A 27,886-nucleotide genomic window follows, 5' to 3' on the forward strand; every position below is an offset into this window, starting at 1 on the left:
AAGATAAACCTGTATTTCAGGGGAGGGATATTATCAAGTGTTGATAATACTGGAATAACCCAGTCAGTCCTAGGGCTGCTTATAATGAACACCTCCAACTTTATCTTACAACTTCATCAGTCATAGATTCAAACTCCTTTTTTTGCCAGCTATCATAATGAAAGAAACCAATCTAAATTTTAAGAATATTTGTCTTTTTTTCCATATCCTCTGTCTTCCAGTCATTAAATACTCCATCAATTTCCCCACAGTCATTAAATACTCTGTCAATTCTCTTTCATCTACGTGTAGAAACATTTCCATAGCACTCTTCTGGAATTAATTCCCAGTAAAGAAATTTCAGATTTGTGAGGCACCATTTCTAGTCTACCATTTTTAAAAATCGTTGTGTTTTGAACTCCATGATGTAAGGGAATGTGATGTTGGAGACTTATCAGCTTTGGCTTTCCTTCCACCAGTGCAAATTTCACATTGCATTTCACCCTGACAAAGATCATCAGCTCTATTAAAAGAGATCAGCTGAAAAGTAGTTCAGGGAAAAAGGGAGAAAGTGTGCTCTGTGATCACAGTCTGCTCAGGAATTTATTCATTTTTCTCTTATGAAAGTATTAACATATTTTTATTTAATTTTTTCTTGTCTAGACCAGCCTGTGGCAGTCTAATAAATCACAAAGGCAAAGGAAGAAACTTGTAAGAGTGGGGGTAGTATAGGATGCAGAAGTGTATTTTCAAATGTATATTTTACTTTTTAAAAGTTCTGAAGTATCTTTGAATCGTTCTGTGGGTTTTACTCTGTTAGTGACATCTTGATAGCACAGGCTAGACCAGACTGCTGTTCATTAGCAGCTGACAGCTTTTCAAATCCATTATGGATTCTAAAGATTGCCTGCACAAACCTCATCAAGTTCAAAAGGCCAAGAGCAGGGTCCTGCACCTGGCTCAGGGCAATCCCAAGCACAAATCGAGGCTGGGCAGATCATGGAATGGGAGCAGCTCCAAGGAGAAGGACTTGGGGGTGTTGATGCATGAGACCCAACTGTGAGTGTCTGCAGCCCACAAAGCCAAACGTGTCCTGGGCTGCATCAAGGGGGCAGCAGGTCCAGGGAGGGGATTCTGCCCCTCTGCTCTGGTGAGGCCCCACCTGCAGTGCTGAGTCCAGCTCTGGGGTCCCCAAAATGGGAAGAATATGAATGTGTTGGAGAGAATCTGTAGGAGGCCTGAAGATGATCCAAAGGGCTGGAGCACCTCCCCTGTGAGGACAGAGAGAGTTGGGGCTCGAGCAGCCTTCTAATACCTAAAGGGAGATACAGGAGAGCTGGAGGGGGACTTATAACAAGGACATGTAGTGGTTAGTCAAGGAGTAATGACTGGAAACTGAGAAAGAGTAGGCTTAGATCAGAGGTATGGAAAAGATTCTTTACTGCAAGAAAGTGAAGTGAGGGTGGTGAGGTCTTGCCCAGAGAAGCTGTGGCTGCCCCATCTCTGGAAGTGTCCAAGGCCAGGCTGGATGGGGTTTTGGGCAGCCTGGTCTGGTGGAAGGCGTCCCTGCCCATGCCAAGGTGGTTGGAATGGAATGATCTTTTATGTTCTGTGCGACCCGAACAATTCTGTGATACTCCTCAAGCTCCTCTCATACAGAAATGGTTTTGCCTTCTAATAGATTTGTAAGATGTGTATGAGAATTTTCACCTTTGCCAACTCTGTCATGCGTTTCTTCTCACAGTATTTTTTGGCTCCAGGAAACGTTCCCCACAAAAGCCTTGGCAGATTTTTAGAACCTGAGAATCATGCTTTGAGGACTGCAGAAGTAGAACCCATCAGTGGGAGATAGCTTTCTGTTTTAAACCTACAGTTGTTTTATGGAGAGGCACAACAGTAAGAAATCTCAGAAAATTTAATGTGTTAATTCTCCCCTTGCTATGCCTCTTTCCAGCACCTTTCCTTCTTCTATTTAATTACCTGAAGGGAACTTACAAGAAAATATGCATTGGTGTTAAACTCTCAGTACACAGAAATAAGTGTGTTTTTAGGCTGTGTCTCCTGATTGCCCTCACTCACCACTCCTTCATCTGAATCACACAGCAGTCCTGGAGTGGATGAGATCTGTGTAATTTAACGGGAGAATGTCTTCCACGTGCTCATCTAATGTTTTTCAACCATGGTTGATATTCTTCAACCACTGATGGATGTTTTTAACTTAATGAGAGCAAAGCAGAACCACTCATAAACAAAACACTGATGGGCATTACACGGTGTGGAGGCTGAGTCTTCACACTGCTTTTTTCTATTCTCCTCCTTCTGTGTCTCATCCCAGCTGATATGGACACATCACAGCCCCCAGATCTTTGTAACCCATCCTGTCAAAAAACACTGTGTTCTTTCTAGCAGGAGGTTGTATTTTGTGGTAACTGCATTATGTCAATTCACAGGTATAATGCAGAGATCTTGTTACAAGTCATACTGGTCTTAGAGCAGAACCAACTTAGAATCTAAATGATATGTCAACGTCTCCCTTATTAAGTTTTTCATTAGTTATTTAAAACACGTACAATTAAGAATGTTATGTAATTATGTAACCTGGCAGCTGAAGGCAGTGACACACTGTTTTCATAGCTGTGGTATATTATTTTTTCATAAATCCTAAGCAAAACTGTAGTCTGAATATTGTTATATATGATATATATGGCTGATACTTGGATCATGTTCTCAGAAATTGAGTAACCTGAAGTTATGAATCATGCCCTAGGATTTTTTAATTTCTATCATATGGTTTTATGACAATTGGTAGTATAAAAAGTAAAAGAACCATGGCAACGTGGTTGGTGGGAGGAAAAACAAATTTGAGAAGGTAGTAATTATTAATCACTCTCACTAAAAGCAGTTTGGCAAATAATTCAGACCAGAACATATTTGTACAGCTCATTAAAAAAAAAAGGGAAAATTATTAAAAGTATAAAAATGTGAGTGATTTTTCTTGATAAATATTTAGCTACTGCCAACCCCCTCCTTTTCTCCCTACAGATGAATAATCAGTTCTTTGATATAAGAGCAGGGAGCTAATGTAGATCACAAAATGACATCTGAGCTGTCACTAACTGCCATGGAACAAAAATGTGAGGTTAGATCTAAAGCAAGTAATTAGAGGGGATGTTTCATCTGGACAAGTGGTCATATCTATGAAAAATAACTGTTATGTGAAGAAAGAGAATGGCCCTGAATAATGAAACTACCAATTCCCTGTGTCCATAACTGCTGTTGCTCCCCTGGAGCTCAGCAATTGAAACAAGAAGGTTTTTTCTCAACCATTAAACACAGCAAGTCCCTGGAAAAAGTTCTTTTTAAGAAAAATTTGCTCACTGATGGCCTGGAGTACAGATTGAACTAGGTAGTAAAGTAACATTATTGAAAGGAAAATGTATGTTTGAACTCTGTTCCCTGTCATTCTGTCAGTGCTAGGAACTTAGGTTAGATTTTTGGCTCAAGACAAAACATGATTGTACACTCTTAGGGCTGGGTGGGGTTTTTTTATGTTTCTGCTTGGGCTTGCTTTTTGATGGTTTTTAATTTTTTATTTTTTTTATAAATAAGTAACAGTGAGAGGAACATGAAAGACAACAGTGAGAATTTCTCCAAAAGATGATGTAAAGTGTAAAATTTCCAACTATGTTTGGAGACTCTTAAAAGTGACTTTCTGTGTTTTTTTCTGCAGAAGTCTAACCTTTAAACCTGTCCCACCATTTTTCAGAGGTGCCAAGAAAACTGGTGCTACTGCACTGTTTTCCCCCTCAGTAACTAATGTGACCTGGTGAGAAATCTCTGTTTTCCTTGTGTCAGGTGAAGGAGTAGGAAGAAGGGATCTTTATTATTCATTCAATTCCTATGAAGGCTGTATAACATCCATCTGTATAACAGAAAGCTCTGTCTTTAAGTAGTAGTACTCTGCAGTTTTGGCAGAGGTACTACAGCTACCACAAAATGTAAGAATATCCCTGTTTCTCCAAAATGGTATTGCTGTGTTCCCATGATCAGAATACAGTTAAAAAATTCCGGAGTGGAATTCAAATACATTTTTATAACAACAAATATAAAAATAGTTTTTATTCAAATAAAATAATATTTTATCAAGTACGATTTGTCTGCATCTCTAGAACATGGGTTAAAACAGCTAGTTGTTCTTTTCTGCTGGCTTTATATGGATAGTATGCACAGCTTCTGAAACAGCCAGTGATAATTTAACTAGATCATTACAATGAGCAGCAAGTTAATCCACACATACAAATATTCACAACATCTGAATCAGGAACTTCAAGCTAGTTGAGTAAGGATTTGATTTGAAAACAGGTGCTGTGTTGAAGTTTGAAAAATGCCATTAACTCAGGAATTATTTGGCTTAAGTCATATAGTTTTACTGGGTGTTTTTACTTTAGTCTACAGCCCTACCTGTTTTAGATGGTTTGGCCAATTGAAAAAGTAATTGAGATTTTCCCTCTTCTATTTAAATCAGAATAAGGAATGACTTTTTAAATGTTACAGTCTCTGACACTTGCTTAAGTCAAAACCCTCAGCAGGAAGGAGTGGCCCAGTGTCTGTTAATGTCTGAAGAATTTTCTCCGGCCTTCTAAAAATGGATTTGCTGCTTGATTTGAATTCCTGGTGAAAAGGTAAATGAAAATCGTTCTCACTGGAATCTTAGAAGACTAAGGAAAAGCTAAAGTCTCTGATCATAGAGCCTGCCTTAGTTGAATATGCAGACCTATTTGTATAGAAATAACTCACCTGAAGGCCATAAAATTGATTCCCTGCAGCAAATATTTCTACGGAACAAATTCCAGCTGAAGCTGTTTGAAAGAAATGGGGACTAAAAATTAACACTACTCATTTCACGTTGAAGGGGGTAGTGAATATTTACTCAGTAATCATTTATGTGTTTCTCTGGGATTTAGAAAGGATAATTTAAAAAGAATTTTAACAGTTCAAATGAACCATCTGTGAAAGCAGGAAGTTTCAAGTCAAATTAAAATTTATTTAATGTTCATTATTCATTAATTAAATAACACTTTCAGTCATTATGAGTTGTACACTGGTACATATTTTTAGTTCTAAATGCAGAGAAAACAACCATTTCTTTAATTTTATCAATTGATAATTATTAATATCTTCAATATTGAAAAAATTGTGAGAATTTACAATTAAAACTTTTGTTACTGTTTTTTATTTTGGTGTTTACTTTTATTTCCTGATTTGTAACAGTATTATAGAGGTGTAACTTGGGCTGATAAATTAAGGTCCATTATCTCAAATTGTTTAGAAAAATGAACTGCAATGGTTACTTTGCCTTGCAAATATTCTAATGGATTTCTTCAGGTTGAATGCAGAGGTCTAGAAAGATGATGATTCTTAAATTTTGATGTAAAGTGTCTAAAGGCTGTTAGTTATTGCTTTAAGCATTTACTCATTAGCAGTTGTCTATATCATGGAGAAAATTCTTAGTGTATATCACTGGTTCACTGTGTAAAGAGACTTTTTAATCCATATACTTGAAAAAAAGTATTTTCTGTCTTGAGAGGAAATATCTAATATGTGAGCTCCCAGCACAATCTGTACAGCAGGAGATAAGCCAGAGGGGAAGGTCTGTTTCAACAGTGAATTATTAGTTTTGCTTTAATAAAACCAAAGCCTGCAAGGGATTGTGTTTGGTTTCCACATAAGTGTGGAGACAATAGTTTTGGCTTTTCTCTGCCAAATCTTTTTTTCCTCTCTCTCTCAAGTCCTTTAAAACCACATGAGTACCCCAAAATTGGTAATGTATGTCTGAAACATGTTGCTCACCCACACTTCCACAAGATTGGTTCTTGTGAGTTGAAACTTGTGCTGCTGTTGGTGTTTGTGAAGTCCCCCAGACCACTCATACACTGCTGCTGAGCCGTCGTGGTGCTTTTAGAAGGTCACTGGCACAGGGCTACTGTTTACATGCAGATCTAAGTGGAGACAGGGTATTCCCGTTGTTCCAACCTTCACATCTTGGTTTTGGCAGTCTAGAAAATATGCAGTCTAGAAAAATATGCAGTCTAGAAAAATGAATGCAGCAGATCTGTTCTGTGTGAGCCCTACACAGCAGAACATGGCTGAAGGATGAATATAACAATTGAAAAGCACTTCATTGATACTTACCCAAGTTGTAAAGTTGAAACCTCAGGAGATAGCTTTTACTGTATTAAAGGATGAAATAATGGCTCATGTGGATATGCCCAAAAAAAGTATATTTCAGGTAATTGTAGTAGCAATTCTTTCCCTCAGAAGGTCATCTGCCAGGTGGTCAAAACTGAGCAGACAGAAATGTGGAGAAATCGGTATTTAAAGGGCTTTACTCTCTCACTTCATGATTCATGGATTCATGATAATCTAATAAACACTTTCTTCAATCTCTTCCCCATACAGACAGACAGGCTTCCTTGTGACTGAGAGTAGAAGTCAGATTGCACAGACACAGGGAAATGCAAGTGTGGGCCTTGGTTCAGACTGTTCTAATTTTTGCTTTTTAAGAGGTTCTAGAAAAAGATACCATCTATAAAAAAATAATGTCTAGATACTAATATTATTAATAAACACTGTGATGCAGTGAGCTTGCATTACTTTTGTAGAGTAACTGCTGAGGGACTGCGTGGGACAGACTGCAGATTCCCCTACCATGTCACACACAGAAGTCAATATAAATGCAGCATTTATTGTTTCATGTGATACAGTAATCTGTGAGCAAACCTCTAGGGCTTAAAAGTTAACTTTTCTTGGAGCAACAGCTAGCAATAAGGCTGTTTTCAAAGTCTATCTGATCTTATGAGTCATAGTAAGGAAAAGAATGAGATAACTTTTACAGAGATTGTTCCTTTTGATTTATATATAATTCTGTTTTCAGAAAAACTATGAACATTTAAGAAGTTATCTTCATATTATAACACTGTTTGGCTCCTGAGACTGCAAAGATATGCCAAAACCAAAAGTTGGATTTTAAGAACCCAAGTGTCTAGAATCTAGGAGAAAAAGATTTTATCAGAGGAATTTTACTCCTAGAAAATTCAGAAGAAAAAGTTTTTCTCAGCAGAAACTCTGACAATTTCATCTTTGTATCAGAATTATCTCTACCTCTACATGTTTTGTCCCAGTGATAATTGGTATCATTCTTTTAAATTGTGAAGAAATGCTTCCTTAAAAATCTATTTTTAGACCTACAGAATGAGAGAGTCACAGTAGGTGCAAGATCTAAGACAGTCAAATTAATTAGCATTTTACCTCCACTGATTCAGTAACTTGATGGTAGGTGGTGTAGCTGAAATGTAAATTACCTCATTAGTATGGTCATAAAAATTCACTAAAATGAGATATTATTGGAATTGGTTACTACTCTTAAAGTAAAGAAGGACTTTTAGTTCTCTCATACCGGCGTGAGCAATAAGTAGAGGCACATAGTAGAATATTTTTTTCCACATTTAGCAGGAGTCTTTAAAGTTGGTGGAAATAGTGTAATAACTAGTCCTGCTGCTATTCTAACTTTGGGTTCTGATAGGTGGTTGTAAGTTTGTTTTTTCCAAGTATTTCTGAAAGTCTTTGAAGCACTGGAACATGGGCAGTGCTGCTCATTGCCTTTCCTGCTCAGTTCTGAGCGAGCTGATATTCAGGATTTCACCGGCATAGACTTTGTCATGTTTGTAGTTGCATGTCAAATGGAGATTTCTAAGCTCATCACATCAAATTTTCAATCCAGGGCAGTTGGATCTAAATATGAATAATTAAACTAATAGGCTAATTATATTAGAGTAAGTTTCTGGAAGTAATTCTGTGGTTTCAGTTACTGACTTCTTTATAAATGTGCAGAAATCATCAGCATTCACCAGGCATTCCAGAGTATGTTCTAGTCTGTTGGATTTGTGAATTTATGGCATTATTGTGACTTTATGTAGCACTTGAAAATAAATCAGTGAGACCAGCAGAAAGTAATTACAACTACCTGTTGTAGAATTATATGGACAGATACAATTAGTTCAGGAGCTAAACCTTGAAGTGCTGTACACATTCAGAGTCCAGGCATAACAGTGCAGTTCTGTGGTAAATAAGGGCATGACACATATTTACTTAAACATTTAACCTGAATTGCATTCAAAAAAGATCTCTGAGAGTAAGATTTTGTCTAGATCAGAGAAAAATGATTGAAAAAGACAGGTTTTGCAAACTGTTTACCTGATACATCAGAAGCTATTTGTAAATTGAAAACATCCTAAATTTTGCATCTCCTTAACTTCCCTGAAAGGAAGGGTCACAAATGCTGATTATCGCTATTTTGAGGCTGATTTTGGGCAGGTATCTCAGTGTGATGACATGCTTGCAGAAGAGTTTGCATATTACATCTCCACGAGACATAACTGACTTTGAAAATGCAGTAGTCACTGATATCTCTCTTGACTTCATTATCTAAGAACAGTACATTTTTCAGGGGAGAATGTTGCACTTTCTAGTGATTTTTATTGAGTGATACTGACCTTAAATATTTTGTTCTGGTGTCATGGATATGACAGTCTCTGAAGGAGAAAGGACAGTCTGAAAAAAATGAGAAATGTCTGGTTTTGAGAGATGCAGCCTGGATTTACATCACCCCAAGAAGTCGTATCACCCAAAGAGTGTAAATACATCCATTGATTTGATCATTGGCACCTCATATATTGTGTGCATGCATCTGTACAGTAAAGTGACCCATAAAAATGATGAATAGGAGCTGTATTGAAATCTGTCACTTGCTGAGTCATGCTTTCCAAAAATGTTGATGACAAAGTAGGTCTAAATGATTTTCCCGTAAAATCTTCTGAAGAATAATTTGGTCCTTTGTTACATTAATTCAGTGTCAGAAACCAGAAGCAGCCCATCTTTCTGCAGTCCAGAAAGCCAAAGGTGTCCTTGGCTGCATCAACAGCACCGTGGGCAGCAGGTGAGGGAGGGGATTCTGTCCTTCTGCTCTGCTCTGGTAAGACCCCACCTGCAGTGCCACCTCCAGCTCTGGGGTCCCCAGCACAGGAAGAACATGGAGCTCTGGGAACAAGCCCAAAGGAGGCCACCAGGATGATTAGAGGGAGCATCTTTCCTGTGAGGAAAGGCTGAGAGAATTGGGATTGTTCAGCCTGGAGAAGAGAAGTCTGCAGGGTGACCTAATTGTGGCCTTCCAGTACCTGAAGGGAGCCTCCAGGAAAGACAGAGAGAAACTTTCTACAAGAGTATGCAGTGACAAGACAAGAGAGAATGGCCTTAAACTGACAGAGAGTAGATTTGTATTGGATATTAGGGAGAAGTTTCTTACGGTGGGGGTGGTGATGTCCTCGCACAGGCTCCCTGGGGAAGCTGTGGATGTCCCATCCTTGGAAGTGTTCAAGGCCAGGATGGATGGAGCTCTGAGCAATCTGGTCTGGTGGAAGGTGTCCCTGCCCATGGAACAAGATGATCTTTAAGGTCTCTTCCAACGCAAACAGTTCTGTGATTCTCTGATCTCTTTCCCCATTGATTCTGGAAATGGAAAAGATTGACTTCTACATTTTTTAGTTGGGCTGTCAAACCCAACTGAGCTTTGATAAAGCAGGTTACTGTTTGAGGTGATTTAGGCAACTGAGCTGGTCACTGGAAGTGATCAGCCAGTCTTCAGTATAGATGTTGGCAGAAAGTAGCTGTAATTGGTAATTTCTTCTTCTAACACTGCTGGATCTGAGAAGGAAATCCGCCTGTGATCTCAGGAGTATGGAGAGTTATTGTGCTTCAGTCTCCATGGATGCAGAGGTGCCCTTGATTTCAAATTCAAAAAAGTATTCATTAAGATGTGAGCATAGTTATTACTTTCTCAGTTGTGGGAATTTGGGATGTTAATTTTACTTTGAGTCAGTCTGTATCCCCTTGTCAGGTATGCTACTTATAATTATCTTAAAATAGCACTTCACTTAGCATTCAACTCATCTTTGATACAACTTTTTCTATCTGTCTTCACTATCTATCTTACTTTTCTATCTGTCTTCTATCTTTGGATGGAAATCCAAGTATGTGCATATTATTTAGTTCATTAGTTCTCCTATCTGTGTATAAATTATTGTAGTATCAGTTTTGTGTGGGTTGTGGTATCTTTTGGTGGAGCTGAGGACATTTTAGATGGATTCAGTTATAAATTGTAATGCTTTTTCAGTCTCTTTCTTTCCTTCCATTTAAGAAAAATGTTTTTTTTGTAATCATCTCTTGCATAACATTGTTTTCCCAGTTTGTTTGCTTGGTGCAATGTGTAGGCCCCATTAAGAGGTTAACAGTGTAGTAATTTTTAGTCAGAGAGCTTAGAATTATTGTAATAACTTATGAACTAATCACTGCTGTATTCTGTTTCAGGGCATTATTACTTAGGCACTAATGCACATTTCAGCTAAAAGAAATTCAATTCGGTGTGATTTTTCTATGTAAATTTATATGTAAATTTAAACCTGGAACTCACTGCCCTATTAGCTTCTGATATTAAATGTCCTGTGCAAATTTTTTCCTTCTGGTTAATTTCCTGTACTGCAATAGTAATAAGAACGGATTCCTTGCTAAGCAAGTTTTACAAAGATATAATTTGCATAAGGTGTTTAGCCCTAAATTTCAACCGGTTCAATTTGCTGTTTTGATAGACTTCACTGCTGATGAACAGTTGGTGCCTTTTTGAAAGCTGATATTTTGTAAGGCAAAATATGCCAAGTAAAATGGGAAAATACAGTATCAAGAGAATAGCAATGCTGTGGTTCTCTAGCCTCATAGCCCTAGATGGAAAGGAGAGGGTTATCTTGGCAATTCATTTACATCTCAGAGAGAAAAACAAACAAGCAAACAAACAAACAAACCAGAAAGGGAGCTTGTACAGTGAGGGAGATGGTTCACTTCACAGAGATCTTCTCCACTGATTTAGGAGTGAGCAGGAAGCCTGAAGGATTCAGCCCCTCAGGACAGAAGAGCTCAGGAATTCCATGTGTGAGTGATCAGTGCCAGAACGGCCCAGCTGAGTGTTGATGTGTCTGCCTGGGTTTGGAGTGTGTGTGTAGAAAAGGGCAGTGAGGTGTGACTTGGGGGGCACTTTTATCAAGCAGTTCAAGAGTCAGAATTGATTTCTAGAAGTAGTTTGACCAAACTGAGCTGAGCTCTGTTCAGCATGGCCCTGAAACTATCATCAGCTGCTGTTGCTCAGCTCACTTGAGCCTCTTTTGTTCCAAGAAACTGAAATGAGTTAATAATGAGAATACAGCAGGAGACTCTAACTCTTACTACTGACATATGGACACTGATGGGGAGGTTGAAAGCTCTGATCATTTTGAGCCTGAGAAAGAGAGAAGGCAAAGATCTGTTTTTTAAGCAATATTGCCACCATTCCAAGTTCAGTCCTTGAGTGAGCAATATTCCTGCTTGTCAGGTGCAGCACAAAGAAGACACTTGCTACTTTTCATCTAGAAGAACCATGGTTTGGACAAGGACTTACAAAGGGAAGAATTTCTGCTGTATTATTTCACCAGGCCTATAAAAATAACTTTCTTGCTGGTTACTCAACTGAAAATTTGCTTCTATAGCCACAGCCTGGCAAACTCAGGAACAAATACAGATACTTTCACCTCAAGGTCTGTGGATTGAAAAAGCTTCAAACAATGAATGGAATGGATGCCATCTCCTTAACCAAACTGGATTTTAATTGAAAACAATTCTTCTAAAGAATAAGAATTGTAATCAGTCTCTTAGACACTTTGGCCAGGTACTGCTTTTATTGACACCTGCCAATGGTGAGAATAGGATTATTACTGAAGATGGAACATGGAGAATTGTTGTGCACAGTAACTGTAGAATGTGTCCATCTTCTTGCAAATTAGCTTGAACTTAGAAGAGGATTAGTTGATAGTTCAGTGCAGTGTATGCATGAATAAAAGTAAAATCGCATATTATGAACTTAAATAAATCAGATCCGGTTGCTCAAAGAAGGAAATAGAGAAAGGAATGATAAGAAAGTCTGTGGCATAAAATATGTCAGGAAAATATTTCAGCAAACAAGTGAAGTATCACGAATGATCAACTGATGATGGTGAGCGTCTTTTGAAACAGTCTGGTTTGCAGAAGGTTAAACCTATGCATAGACTTAGGCTATTAATGCAGGATTGAGTGTTAGCAGTCAATTGTTTTATCGATTTCCACAGAGAATAAATGTTTTCTCATATTTACATTTCATTTTATTTAATTTTAACTCTGATGAGATTATTTTAAATAACCTGAACTTGACAAGAAGTGGGTAATTGATAGTTCTTAAAGAATAGTAGCTTGACATGTTGCACAAAAATATCTCTATTTTGGTGACTGGCAACCTTGATAAAAGCAATGTTTGAGGAAAGAGATTAATTTTCTTCTTTTCTTAACTTTTACATTTATCCTCTGTCAAAATGTTTATAAAATACTCAGCACTGAAATGTGGAACTAAATTAACGACTATCAATGTGTTTGGAAATTGCCTGAGATGTTCCTCTTTCACATTCTGTCTGATAAAATGGTACTTTCAAGAAAAATAATACTCCTAGAAATTGCATGGGCATTTTGTTCTTTATCCTAGTTATATGCCTCCATAACAATCCAATAAGGCCTAGAAATGTAAAACAAAATAAAAATTATTTATGTATTCTGCTAATAAACATACATCTGCTCCTATTACCATCTATGAAGTAGCAGATCATTGCAATGATAGAATTAGAATTTCCTGGGAAATTCCAGGGAAATATATAATCTTAAGCATTCATTTTATACTGGCAAGAGAACAGTGTTTTATGATAATACTGGTGATATAAAATTTCCTTTGTGCACAAGATTAAAAAGATTTCTTTGATAGTTGCTGCTTTTTTCCTAAATCAGCTGTCTCATATTTCCTCTTTACTGTAAAAGTATTTCTTCAACACAGTATGTAGATGTTTTATTATAAAATTGTTATGAAGCCTGTGGTAATAAAATGGTAGATAGATTTAGAAACTTGTTTACACCAGTAAAAACTATTAATCTGAGCTTTAAAATATTTTATGGCAAATTTAAATCCCATTTTACTGATGCAAGGCACTTAAATGATTTAAATTGTTGGTATAGTCTTGCCATCTGTAGATCATTAAATGTGTTTTGTGTATATTCCAGTAGTCATCGTCTATAAATGGAAATATATAGAAATTTACCAAATCATAGGCAGGCTGAAATTAGTGTGAGGCAGCTCTGTGTGGGGTCATAAAAGTATTTTTATTCATTTTTTAGTGTGTTATTAATTTTAATAGGCATTTTATATTTTTTCCTTTCATATTGCAACTTGAATTATTTACTTTATATAAAAAAGTATATGGAATAATTTTGCTGTGAGAAATAAATCATTATATGTTAAAAAAAGCCAAACCAACGAGCACTTTGAAATAATCTGCTTGGTTAGAACAAAGGAAAGAGACCAAAATAAGAGTAGACACAAATATAGGTACAGAGAAATAAACACATATCTTTATTTTTGGATTTTGTGTGTTTTCTATGGATGAATGCATATAAATAGAACATATGTATTTTAAACTGCCGGTATGCCTCCTGGATTATCACACTGTGCTGCCTTCAAAAGTGTTATTCCTTCTGGTGTGTTCTAAGTGCTTTGTTTCATGAGGTGTATTGATATTGATACACACAGGGCACATAGGATGAATTTACACCATTTCTAACCTTACAGCAAAAGGAACCCTGGTGAAATGTAGGAGCTGTGCAGAGTGAGCTGTCTCTGCCCAGTTCCTAAAGGTCTTCCATGTGTAAAATATCCATATTTATCTATTGAGGTCATATTTTGGGTCTTTTTTATTACAGTAACTGGAGCTTTTATGCATCTTTAATAATATCCATGTTTTCCAGGTGGTCAAGGAGAGATGGTCCTTCCCTTAGACTTTAAAAAAGATTTGGAGATCACTAGTGAGGGAAATGGCCTAAAGGAATAAGAGAGGGAATTTTTATTGTGGTGGTGTTGTTTTAATGTCAGGTATTATGATGTAACTTATAAATTAAGGGAACAGATCCAGCAGAATTCAGCCTAATCGTTTGGCAGCTTGTGAGGTGGGTATTTCCAATTGTCTGTGCTTGGCTGTTGGAAGACAGCTTGGAATTTTTACCTGCTTGGGATTACAGCAGATGGGCATGAAAGGTGTATTTTGGCAAGCCTTGGACATATCTTGAAAGGTGAAGTGGACTGTTACAATGCAGACCAGCCAGGAAGATTTGAACTTTTTCATATTTATGGAATTAAAGAGTTTGCAATTTGAGAGTTGTCTGAAATGTTTATTGCTGCAACTTGGCTTTTTTGGGGTTGGTTCACACATCAAACAAAGGTGCAGCCTGAGCTTGCATAGGTGTAAACAATGAGTAAGCACCATATACTTGTTTGAGAAATATCTTTTATGTGTAATCATTCATAATTAATTTTGTGATTTGGGGATTTTTTTATTCTTTGTAGGATACTGTTGGAATTAATATTCCCATCACTAATCCTACCAAAAGGGTTCTCGAGATTAAAGTGCTGCTGGACCATCCATCCCTTTTTGGAGAAAAGTCTTTCATTCTCAACCCCAAACAAACATTTTCATATCATGTAGACTTTTCTGCAGCTGCTCTTGGCTGTTATGCTGGAAGGTATGTTGTAGAGTTTTGAAACTTATGATTGTGTCTGTTTTACTAATAAATGACTTACTTTCATTGAACCCTAAGTCACTTCATGGAAATATTGCCCTAAAAACCCCCACAAAAGTTAATAAATGGAATTAAGAAAATTTCTGGCTTTAAATGTTCTGTATGCCTAAGAGCAGCTTTCCTCTCAGGGGAAAAGCATTATTGAAAGGCAATAGAATAACTCCTTGTTATTCTAGTTCACTACATTTTAGTGAACAATGTTTTAGAAATTTACTTAATGTCAGAAGCCCCCCTTGAAAACCTCAGATAAATAGTTAGTTTTGTAAATTTTAAAGTTCTTTAAAGGGAATAGCACAATTTCTTTTTTTTTCTGAGAAGGAACAAAATTGTAAAAACATAACTAAAGCAGGTGGAGAACCCTTTTAACTGTCTTCACTTAAATCCATTTACCTTTATGATCTTCCATTACTTAATCATTATCTGCTAAATTAATATGGAGATGTTTTCAATTAAAAGGTTTTCATTACATTGGAAATCCCAGTGAAAACATGCAGGTATGATATTTAGGTGTGAAAAGACAGATGACCTCTTGGTCTTAGTTTCAGCTAAGTAATTAGCTAACAGTTCAGCAAGTAATTGAACAGTGCAGAATTGCAAAGCTTATTTTCCCAGAATTTGGTTACCAAAGCATTATTTAGTCTACAAGCTGATTGAAAAGCAATTCCCTGTTTTTCAGTTAGCTCAACTGACTGGCAAAAGTATGGGGATGGAGTGGAGGGTGGGGTGGTGATTTAAAAGGGCAGAGACATCTGAGAGATTTATTTAATTTGCTTGTATTGATTTTTCCAAAGACCAGAATAATGAATGGTGTCAGGTACCATTGAGTGATACAGATTCAAATAATACTGTTTTATAAAAATGAGTACTGTTATAACTTTAGTAAGTATCTTTTTTTTTTCTTTTTTTTTTTTTTTAATATTTTAAGAAATCATGCTATTGTAAGATAAAGATTTGTTTTAATAGGAAAAAACTTTGGGCTCAGCTTTGGTGGGTTGGGGCCAGGGAATATATGCAGAGGTGAAATAAAGCACATGTGGGCATTCTCCAAATGTTTTTGCATTTGTGCTCTAGAGGTGTGTAATAGATCTTTTAAATTGCAGTAGCTCCCACAGGCTGCAGTTCCAGCTGGACAGAGGTACTTCCACATTACATCCACACTATTAACTTCTTTTTCTAAAGCCATGGTCTGTTTCCTTTGCTATGTTAGCAGCTGGGAAGAGCTGTTGAGAAAGGGATTGAAATAGGATTCAACCTTTTCAAATGGTCGAATCTTTCCTAGAGCTGTTTTACGCTCACTTTGTTGGCACAGGGGATAGTCTGGAACCATAAAGTCATGGAATAGACGTAGTTATCTATAATTTAGAAAAAGAACTCATCCTTAGAAGGTCATGGGTTTGTACAGTGCATTTCCTCTAAGTTTTTATATGCTTTTTATATGCTTTGGTTTAATGTTTTTATGACTCAGCTACTCAAAAATCCTCAAGAAACAGAAAAGGAATTCTGCAGTAGGGAAGTATTTCAGTCTGTAACTGAAATATATTGCTGTACATATCTCACCTAACAGGAAGCAATTTTCAGTCATGACAATCCTTGATTGTATAGCAAAACAATATATTGAATATTCCTTGAAGTGTATCTCTTTGCAATGCTCATAGGAATGTGTCTATATCTATTCCTTAGTTTTTAGCACTAGATTTGAAAAGATTTTTCTTTTTAAAAATAGTGTATAGTATTTTTGTTACTTTGCCCTTCAAAAGGGCTAAAACGAAAATATTGTGATATTGAAATGAAATTAAAGCTTACTCTTATGAGCTGAAATATGTTTGAGTTGTATTTTTGATAAAAGCAAGCTAACAAACAAAAACTACAAGCAACAAATGAATTTTATTGGTAGAATTTAAGAAAGCTGCAGAAGAGATTTTGTTACATCAGTAATTCTTAATATTATTAGACTTGGTAACTGAATTCAGATACCAGTGAGAAGTGTCAGAGGAAAAATATGATCTAATTAAAGAACTTATTGTGTTGAACTCATTAGGTTTCTCCTGAATTTTAATCTGTTTGGGGGTTTTTTTTAGTGATCTTAAAAAAAAATTAGTTGTTATATTAAGCTTATTGTATCTGTTTTCAGTGTCATGTTCCGGTCAGATGTGATTGGGGAATTTTGGTATGCCCTGAAGTTCAATGTAGAGAAGCCACCGCCAACTACTATACCTGATATAAAATGTGACCTTGGAAAGTAAGTGAGTAGTTCATTTTGCTGGACTGGGTCATGGCTTTTTAGGTGTCATGGAAAACATATGAAGAGTTTAAACACAGAATAGTGCTCTGTGTCTGCTGTAGTAGCTTGCAGAATATTTTTTTAGATATATTTGCAGGTAGGTGAAATATTCCTTGCAGAAAAACAATTGAAATTAAATTTTAGCCTCTATGTAAACTTCCTCTGAATTATTTTTGTAGAAATCACTCTGACAATACTCCAGAATGTAAGCACCAAGATCCATTATGCAGAGCTCTGTAGGTTTGCTTTATTTTCTGTTTCTTTTCTTCTCTCTGAACTAGGAATTTACTGACAATCCTGGCTTTACAAATGCTTCTATACCAGCTAGCAATATCTTTTAACCTCTCAAGAAATGGAAAAATAATGCAAATTCTGTCCTGCAGGTCCTGGGGGTAGACATGCTTGAAACACTGCAAGTGTTAAGAAAATTAACAACTTAGAGAAATTAACCCAATTATTATCATCCCCTTCAACAAAATTTCACCATCCATTTTGATAACATAATGTGCACTTCAGTTCTGACTTTCAAACTAAACTAAACTAAAACTTTGAGGATAAGACTTTGAAGAATGTCAAAATTTCAGTAGTGCTTTTCCACATATTATCTCCACTTCCTAATAGTTTCTCTGGACACACTGCTCTTCCGCATGCTACATTCCTCTTCTGTGTATCCTTGACTAAATCTGTAGTTAATATACATTACGGACTGAGTAGAAATGTTGGAGAGCACAACATGGAATTTTACCTGAATAATTTTTTGTGAGTGAAGATATTCTGCTGTTCAAATATGATGCATAGACTGGAGATATGACAATGCCTTTGTTATTATGTTCTAAAGAGAAATATGTTGTGCTGTTGCCTGGGTTTTATTTTAAAATTCTGGGCTGACTGGAGTAAAAACCATTTTTTTTTCTACTATGTAGGCTATTGCTGTTAGGAGTTAGGAATTACTTAAAACCTTTTTATTCAGACTTTCTGGCAGTCATAATTTTCTCTGGCATGCACAGCCTGGAAACTTCATGCACAAATGGTCTAGTGGAAAATGGCAAGTCATCCTTTCCTACTGCAAGTAAAATGGATATTGGAAAAGATTAGCTCCATTAACTACAACTCTTCCTGTCAAAACTCTTATCTCAAACTCCTCAAAGCCCACATTTGATTTTTTCAGATGAGATTTCTCTTTACAAGTACATGCACGCTGTAGTAACTATGTATTTGTAAATATGTGGAGGAACACCATGTCCAGTTCTGGACAGTTCTGGGCTCCTCAGCACAACAAAGACAAGGAGTTACTGGAGAGGGTCCAGCAGAGGCCACAGGAATGATGAGGGGTCTGGAGCATCTCTCTTAGAGGAGAGACTGTGAGAGCTGTGCCTCTTTACTGTAGAGAGGAGAAGGCTGGGAGGGGATCTCATAAATACGTATAAATATCACAAAAGTGGGTTCCAAGGGGATGGTGCCAGGCTCTTTTTGGTGGTGTCCAGCAGTGTCAGCATAATGTCATCAGCACTCTTCTTGAAGTGCAAAGTGTTGGACAATGGCAGTCAATGATGGCATTGAGGTTACAGTTCAGTTACTGGGAATTTCTCTGCCTCATGAAAAGATGAGACAGTCCAAGTAAATAGGCTGCATTAATGTATGTTGAATATGTAAAGGTAATGCAGGTAGACATCTGTGCATTGTCTAAGAAAGATATCAGTTTGGGAGATTTTTGGATGGATTTACTTCCTTGCTGTGTACCCAGAGATGTGAACTCTAATCATCATCAAATATTTGAAGCATTTCTAGTTGGTGAAGATTTTTAGGTTTTTAACAGATTAACTTTCATTCTACCACATTTTCCTTCAATGCAGAAGAAGCGTTAGCATACGAATATAAGAATAATGTTTTTCATTGTGTCCTCACTGTATTCTTTTTTTCTGTTGATGTGAAAAATTTAGGAATTTGTGTCCTTGAAACATTACCTGGAATCGGATTAGAAGCCAAGAATCCACTGATAATTCATAATCAATTTCTAACCAATTCTTGAAAGAGAAAAGAAAAAAAAATCTCACCATTTATCCTTTAATCCTTCTTCAGATTTCCTAAAATTCTGGGCCTATCACAGTCAGATCGGCTTCTTTTTTTGTGCCAAGGTAGATTTAACACATCCCTTAGCATGTGTCTCTAAGGAAAAAAACCTTCTCCTTGATATTTTTCATCTTTCCTTTATGGGCTCTACAGTGGAGTCATTGAAGATGAGTCAGTTGAATGATGTTCACAGTGATCTGGAATTTACTGCCACATGCAACAATTTTTCCAGCACAACCACGATAGCCAATCTGTGTGAGGTGACTGGATTTTGATGGCTTGAAGAACCTCTAACAGTCGAGTAATTCCTTAGTAAATTTCAGATATTCCAAGTTAGTTTTCCCTTTGACAAAATATTACATATGAAAGAGACCAGCTCAAGAAAAAAAAAATAAAAATAGAGATGGTAAATGTGAAAAATGGGAATTATCAAGTGAGTCTGAACTTCCTATGTAGAAGTTTCATAATATTTCTTTACTCTCAGGGTTTGAGATCTCAATGATACAATACTTAGACAGCATTAGTCAGAAACAAGTCTGCTGGGGATTTATGTCACTGCATGGTTTGGAAGGAGTCCACCTGTGAACAGGTTTTAGGGTCTGAAGTTACAGTCATAAATCTGGACTGAAGTATCTTCAGTTGTTGCTTTTTATATTTTATTTTTCCTTACTGATTTAGCTATGATTAACAGACTAATTTTTCCAGGTGATAAATATGTGGAGCAATCCAGCAGTTGATCTGCCACAGGTTTGATTAGAGGGAATATCCATTAGGCGATAAGTTACAGCAAAACCAATATATGTATCTCATTTTTCAAACTTTTCTTATCTACTGTTTTCACTTATTCACTTTGAATCTCTTCTCTGTGTCCCTTGGTATTACAACAAGAATGTGATTTATGGTCATATAACTTTGCTAAAAACAAAAAAATTAGTATTTTGACCAGAATAGAGGAAATTTTGGGAGTCTTGTGCATTATTTTTAAAATTTTCTCCCTATTGAAAGTATCTCATGAAGATTCTTTAACTGGAAAATAAAGAAGGGAAGTCTGTAAAATAGAGGGCCAGCTGATTTAAAGCATAACACTTAGGGAATCAGTATACTCCAGTCTTTCTTCTGGGAGGGGCACTTTTCTCATTAAAATATATAATCTACATTTGCAACATAATGATTCTATGATTATGCTATGTTGTAAACAGCACAACAGTTGAACAAAATGAAACACAGAATGAATTCAGGATTTATTGTTATTAATAATGATTATTAATAATAATTGAAGTTACTAAATATTTTTCCACACTGGTGGGGAAGTGCTAATGCAATAAAACTTAATTATTATTTTAAAAATAAAAATATCCAGAATTTTTCCAGAAATAGAAAAAAAACCCTACACATAATGACATGTAATAGAAGCAGCTTTGTAATTAATCATTGTTGTGTATATGATTTTTTCCAGGTGTGCCCTCACCCACATACCTCTTGCTAATCCTACTCATGAAACTCTGGTGCTAAAAATGGTTAACAGTGATCCCAGCCATTTTGAAGTTGAGACTGACCCAAACCAAATTGTAAGTAAGATTTCTGTGCTTTCATAAAAAAAGATGGAAGAGAGCCTTCAATTTGAAACAAATTGAATTATATATTGTACTGTGAGTTCATAATATACAATCTTTTAGACATTTTAAGTACATATTTTAGAGATTTTATAGCCTGAGGAAGAAAACAATTAAACTTGTAAAGCACCTCAAGCTGAAGTAAAGATTTTTTTTTTGTTTTCCTGGAATGCTTTGTGGAATGGTTTTGAGCAGGACTGCAGTGTAGGTTGTAAATAATTCAGGAGATATTAGAAGGAGAAGTTGTAAACAAACCAGCTGGTTAGAAGCTATGTAAGTATCTAATAATCAACAGGAAAACTAGGTAAATATTTAGGTTAGTAGATAAACTATTAATGGAAGAACACAATATCTCACATTCATGGCAGTTATAAGCAGCTTGCAAGGACTATGAATAATAATTTGATCAATATAACTGCAAAGAAGCTTCAAGCGAATACCTAAAATTGATTTATTCTCCAAACTCACACTTACCTTGAGAATGATTTCTGTAGAGCAAATCTTAACTCTCTTGTTCTTATGTGCTCCACTTTCTTCTTTTCCATCACAGAAGCCCTTCCATCTTGTTGCCTAACATTCATGTCCTTTCTAGGAACGAGAATTGTGTAGATTGGCTCAGCTTTTATATTTTCATTGAGATTTGCTAGAGTTCCTGGGGGTCGGGGTTTAGAAAAATATTTTTTATTGACCACTGAATGCTAGTTAATAGTACAGGTCCTGTGAGCAATTATTTGGCTATTATTAAGAAATAATATGAAATATGTGATCTTTTCATGATGGGGAGAGGAAAAAAGGGAGAGTAAATGCATGGAAACTCTGCATCTGAATGAGTGGCATTAAGTGCCTCCCTCACAGCCTCTTAGGATATGAATTCAGAACATTTAATATTTAAAAAAAATAATAAAATCCTTCCTGGACAGGAAAGGAATGAAGGAATGATGCCTTTTCTAGACATGAAGAAGGTAGGCCAGGGAAGACACCAGAGCTGGTTGGTCCCTTCCAAGGCAAACTATTCCACAATTTTATGATTCTATTCCTGCAAAATGGTTTAATGGTCAGAGAGAGAAGAATACTGTAATAAAATAAAGCTAAGAGCATACAAAAGACTGTATGGGGAAAATAGAGGAATGCTACATGATCATTATAGGTTCAGTTTTCAGAAACTGAAAACTGAACCTGAGCCTCAAATATGGCACTACAGCCAGACCAAGTGTTCCTAAAAAGGGCTCTGACAGTAACAGCTAAAAGAGATCAGACTTATTTACTCAGCTTCCCCATATATTACTCCATAGGATTCCATTAAATTAAAAGTATAAAACGTGAAGTTTTTTCTAGTCTGTCTTTTCTGTCATACATAATAACACATCCTTTTTACACTATGCTAAAACTAGACAAGTGCTATTACTAATCATTTAATGAATTGGTATTTGAATAGGAGCTTATAAACCTAATAGATGCAAACTATATTAATTATCTGGGAGTATTATATATGTATTATGTTCAGGTCATTGGCACAGAAGTGGGTTCGATTTAACCATAGTGACTTTTGGCTGCTGCAGATTGCATATTATCTTGAGCAGGAAATTAACAACAAGAAAAAAATATCTCTGCTCTCATAATTTATCACCAGAGATTCACACATCAACAATAGCTACATCACATTGTGTACGAAAAGACACATTTAACACTAACTGCAGTAATTTTCTCTCTTTCTCTTTTATTATAATCCTCAGTCCTGTATGTCATTTATGGATAGAATTCTGAGATGTTCCTTGTTAATTGCAGTAATTCTTCCAGTTACAGAATACTTTTGGTTGCTATATGCAACTACTTAATATTTATTTCATTTAGCTGTCCCTTTTTGAACCTATTTCTTCCATTACATGTCTGGAGAGGTTATGAGATTTCCTTCAGTTTTGATGACAAAGTTGGGGGTGGGATTTATATCCCAGAATCATAGAATGGTTGTGGTGAATACCATCCAATCCAAGCCCCTTGCTAAAGCAGGTTCACCCAGAGGAGGTTGCACAGGATTGTTGTGTCCAGGCAGGTTTTGAATATCTCCAGAGACAGAGACTCCACAGCTGCTCTGGGCAGCCTGTTCCAGTGTTCTGCCACTCACACAGGAAAAAAGTTTTTCTACATATTGAGATGGAACTTCCTGTCACTGGGCAACACTGGAAAGAGTATGGCATTTGCCCTTAAGATACTTGTGTACATTGATGAGGTCCTCTCAGTTGTCTCTTCTCCAGACTGAACAGCCCAGCTCCTGCTGTCTTTCCCCATGAGATGCTCCAGACCCCCAGTCACTTTTGTGGCCTCTGCTGGATCCTCTCCAGTAATTCCTTGTCTTTCTTGGACCATGGAGCCCAGAACTGGAGACAGCACTCCAGATGCTTTCTTCTCCTGAATATTTTGCACCCTAGGCTTAGTACCTCCACACTACATTCAGCTTCCAGAAGATTACTACTTATAAACCATGCCCCATGTTTTGGGTATTGGTTTATATTAATACCCATTTCAAAGCCTTTGCTATGAGTGGAAGAACTTTCCCATCTTAATCATTCAAGTTTCTGCTCTCTTTAAAGCAAGTAATGCTTTCTTGTCAGCAGAAAGATTCTGATTTGTGCAACTCTCAGACGAAAGGCAACAGAAAAGAGGAAATTATTAGAACGATAGGTTGAAGATAGGATTGTCCAATGAAGATATATTATATTTGAAGACAATTAGTAGAGTCAGGTCAATCACTTTTATATTTCATGTAAATTTCCATATTTGTTTTGATGTTATCTAAGATGTAGGACTTTTGAATGTACTTGGCTCTTGATCAGAAAATGTCTCAAATTGATTTCTTCAGTCTCTTAGTTATGTCAGATAAACCATATTTAACAGTGATATCAAAGAATTTTTTTTCTTCCGTTAAGATATTTGCCTAAAATAAATAAACAAAATTTTGACTAATATTTAAGAATTAAAAAAAAATAAATCCAATATTATTATCATACTTTCATGTGTGTGGAAATTTGTTTGTTCTAGTTTCAGTTTGGAACAAAATATCACAAGGGGTTATTTTCTACAGATCTGATTCAACTTCAAGTATGGACATCATTAATAATACATTTTCCTGAGGTCCAGTTGGAATAGGCTCAAATATTCCTGAACTTCAGGGTGCATAATGAAATCTACATGAAATTCAAAGATTTAAAATACTTCGTCAGCTTCAGGTCAATTAGAAGCAGCATTGTTGCCTTTTGTAAACTGATAAAAATGAGAAAAGACTGCATATCTTACTAGTGGCTAAGTCAGTTTAAATGGAACATAACATCTTGGTTTTCTTCCAAAAATTTGATAAAAGCTTTTGAGGATTCCCTTGTAATGGGATTTTTCATATCTTTTTTCCATTTTTTTTTAAACAAGTTATGCCTAATATTTGTTTTCCTTCTTGTCAACCCTAAACTAACTTAATAAGTTTATAAATGCTGTGAAATTATCTAAAAGCCAGAATGGAAGTGAATTTACATAAGTTTACTATAAAATTCCAACTTGTTTTTCACTATCATGTTGGGTATTAGGGATGTCTGGGCAAAAAGTCATTGGGATGTTGAGTTTTGTGTTTCTGTCCTGTCTGTAGCTTTCTTTGTCTTTAACAGAAAAGTATTTAGGTTCAGCATTTAACAGCTAAAATTTTTCAATCATGAAGTTACTACTTTTCCTCTATATAAATATGTTGATGTATTTCACATATATGTGTGTTATATTGATATACACATATATTTACAACATACAAAAAATCTTACAAACAGGATCATCTCTGTGGCCAAAAAGAAACATACTGTCACTGTAAGTCTTCAGTTTGCTATTCTGCTGGCTTATAACTTGCCTAAACCTATTCCATTGAGCTGTGTTCTTTCCTGATTGTCTTTGAAACACAATTTTTATTGAGGACAAATAACTTAATAGAAAAGGGCTGGCAGAGAGGAGTGCAATCTCTCTGTGCAAGCTTTAAGGATTTTCTTAATGACCACGAGTATTGTTTTGTACAGAGTAGAGAGCAAGCTTTTGGATTTAATGAAAAATTGCCCTCCTTTCTTCATTTTAAAATAGAAATAATGTATTTGTTGCTAACTTCAGACTCAGTTTCTGTATTTGAACTGTTATATCTGACATCTTATGAGGAGCAATGATAATCAGTTCCTTTTCACATGAGTATCGTGGAAGCCACTTGTTTATGTAAGCAAAATGGAAGGCAGGAGATGTGTTAGCATCAGCATATTTAATTGAATGATTGAATGATTCTATGAACTTATTAAAATATATTGTTTAGCATTATTTCTCAATTCTAGTTTTAAAAGGATTTTTTTTAATATCACTAGAAAGTAAGTAATTTTTTTTTTTTTGCCGAGCTTATTTCAACACAAATTACTTTTTGGATTCACAGAACACCATAATGTATAATACAAAATGAATTTTTAAAACCAAATCTATACTGTAAAAATTATCAATCCTTTCTGCTTTCAGAGCAGGCAGTCTGCTGGATTATCATATCTCCATGCTGATTATTTTGATTCATTGTGGCAGTGCGTGTTCTGAGTAATGATAATATGTCAAGTGATACTTATTGAAAATCAAACTCCTGTCTGTTTGCATCTCTGTGGAAGAGTTATTATTCTGAAAAATGTGGATATTTTACTGAAATTACTCAATGTTTAAAAATCTTAGTGGTAATTTAATTATGTATTCTTATTCTATGCCATCCTCTCTTTACTTACTTTTTCATTTTATTCAAAAGTATTTGGGAGAGGGTGTTTTCTACTATAGTTCTTTCTCTATTTGTAGGTCTTCATTTGATAAATGGGTCTGACTAGGAGGTAGGAACTGGACTGCAAATGAAAGTTTAATTAAGTGTTATGGCAGTAGTCTGATGAATTACTTTAAAACTTTCTCCCCAGAAAAAGAAAATAACTTTTCAAGTTTCGTGTATTAGTTGAGCACACCTGAGCTCTGTCCTCTCTATTCTGCACAACCTGCCTCCCACTGACATCAGTAGAAATATCTGTTGTTCAAGGCACATCAACATCCCCACCCCTCATTGAGCTGGTACTGATGACTAGATTTTTAGATTTTTGTATCTTTTCATGTATTTGTGGCTTGGGAGACTGCTAATACATGGTTGTAGCTTCTAGTACTTTTCCTACCCTTTTTTCCCTACATTTTAGAACAATAAGCTAGCCTTCTAACATATTTCTGAAATACTGTTTAGTCTTATTTTCAAGAAGAGAGCCTACAACAAAGAAGTTTTGTTTTTCTGCCAGAATCTGAGAAGACACAAAAGAAATGAGGCAAAGAAACCCTTGGAATAATTCCAATGGGGCAGTACCTGGGGTAGAATTACCTAACCAACTGCTCTTTTAACTGGACAGTATTTGATAGCTATACTAATCAATTAACCTTATCAAAATTGTAGAACTACTTGTGTATATATATGTATACTACTTGTATATATATGTGTATTACTTGTGCATATTGCCATATTGTGCATGCTGAGGGCTTTTCAATTAAAGTTTTTATATATAATCATTTATTATATTTGCTTTTATATATTATCATTTTAACACTCTTTGGAAGGATCTGTGTTTTGTTCCAAGTAACTCTACCCTATAAATGCGCCCAGGGGATGACTCCAAGACCAGGAACACCATGGTTCCTGCATGGACCCAGCTCTGGGATGGCAGGGAAAGCCATGGGGCAGTGAGGAAAAGCAGCAAAGGCTCTGCCAGAGACTGGATGAGATCAATGTCCCAAGACAAGACGTCTGTGTGTACGGGGCTGGGGATGGGCCAGGCCTTGCTTTGTGGGGAGACAGTGACCCCAGAACCCCCAGCCTGGCTGAGCTGTCAATCAATCAATCAATCAATCACACACTGAGTGGTGCTATCCCAGCCTCCGATTGGCAGAGTTATCCGTCAATCACACAGTGGGGCAGTGCTGGTTGGCCAGTTGAGTGGAAGGCCCACCTGGGGGGCTGGCCAGTGAAGGCTGTGGAGGTTAAAAGATGGTGCAAATGTGGACATTCACTTCTCCTGGAGTTTCTGTTTCAGTCATGGTGGAACACTAAGAGTTGATAGTTACATGTGCATTTTGTCAGTTGTAGGGTGTTGCTTTGACCTTCATTTATTGCAAACTATATTCATTTTATGAAACACAGGTTAACTGCTCATAATATCAATCAATTGCCTTTTTATCTCTTCTTACATGCAAACATTATTTAGACATATATAATATTAAAAGTCCAATACATGTTTTTTATTAAAGAAATCATCATAGTAATTGTGTATTCAGTGATTGTGGCTGATCACTCTCTAAATGCATTGGCATTTTTATTCTTCAAAATTTAATTCATTTACTGCCTCTCTAGTTCTTGAAAATGGAGATTAATCCATTGTAGTCAGCTGCTTTGCTTTTGCCTGCGCAGTTGAGTCTCAAGTAGAACACTTGAGGTGAAGAGAAAACTCACAACATTATTTACAGTGTTGGTTTTGCTAAGGGTAAGGAGAAGAGACAAAGCACTGGTTTATTAAAACCTGGCATGTATTTCCTTTGTAAGCCCATTTGTGTCTGTGGGGTCACTGTGATAACCCTTCGTGTCATCAGCACGATCAGACCTCGGTGTGCTGTTGAGATGGTGTTTGGGAGCTGCTGTCTGTGTCCTTGGGGCAGTTCTAACCCTGGAGCTGCTGGGCAGTGGACGTGCAGGGACTGCCACTGGGATTGTTTGCTGCAATAACTCGCTGCCTTCGCAGCCTGTGCTGGCTGAGAGGGGAAAATGCATCTGGTGGAACACATTAATCACATACACATCAACGCTGTTGGTACAAAGCACAAAACAGAAACTGACTCAAAGAAATTGATTTCCTCTCCCTTAACTCTCCTCTTTTGCTTCTTTCTTGTGTTTGTACAGCTGACTCTTCCTCCTCATTCCACCACTCATCTGCCCGTGAAATTCTATCCCTCTGCCCTTGGAACACGGAATCACAAGGCGACAATAACGTTCAAATGCCCAAAGGTATGATAATGTGTTTGTGCCCACAACACTTGGGATACAGGTTACATACTATTTATGAAAGGCAAGGAAGTAAGAGGTTCAGCCTGTAGGTCAAGG

At 36.4% G+C, this 27,886-nt stretch overlaps 1 protein-coding gene across 1 annotated transcript in view; it reads left to right on the plus strand.

Moving 5' to 3' along the window:
* The window catches only part of CFAP47 (cilia and flagella associated protein 47), a gene marked incomplete at its 5' end in the record, with an annotated part of 294,184 nt that overhangs the window by 196,737 nt on the left and 69,561 nt on the right, over positions 1-27,886 (plus strand). The window contains 4 exons of the mRNA XM_083854475.1: positions 14,531-14,706; positions 16,895-17,002; positions 20,571-20,682; positions 27,686-27,790. Coding sequence (XP_083710601.1) covers positions 14,531-14,706; positions 16,895-17,002; positions 20,571-20,682; positions 27,686-27,790 — 501 coding nt within the window. The remainder of the gene's footprint in view (positions 1-14,530; positions 14,707-16,894; positions 17,003-20,570; positions 20,683-27,685; positions 27,791-27,886) is intronic.

Source organism: Zosterops lateralis, assembly GCF_965231275.1.
Source record: "Zosterops lateralis genome assembly, chromosome: 2".
Taxonomy (NCBI): Eukaryota; Metazoa; Chordata; class Aves; order Passeriformes; family Zosteropidae; genus Zosterops; species Zosterops lateralis.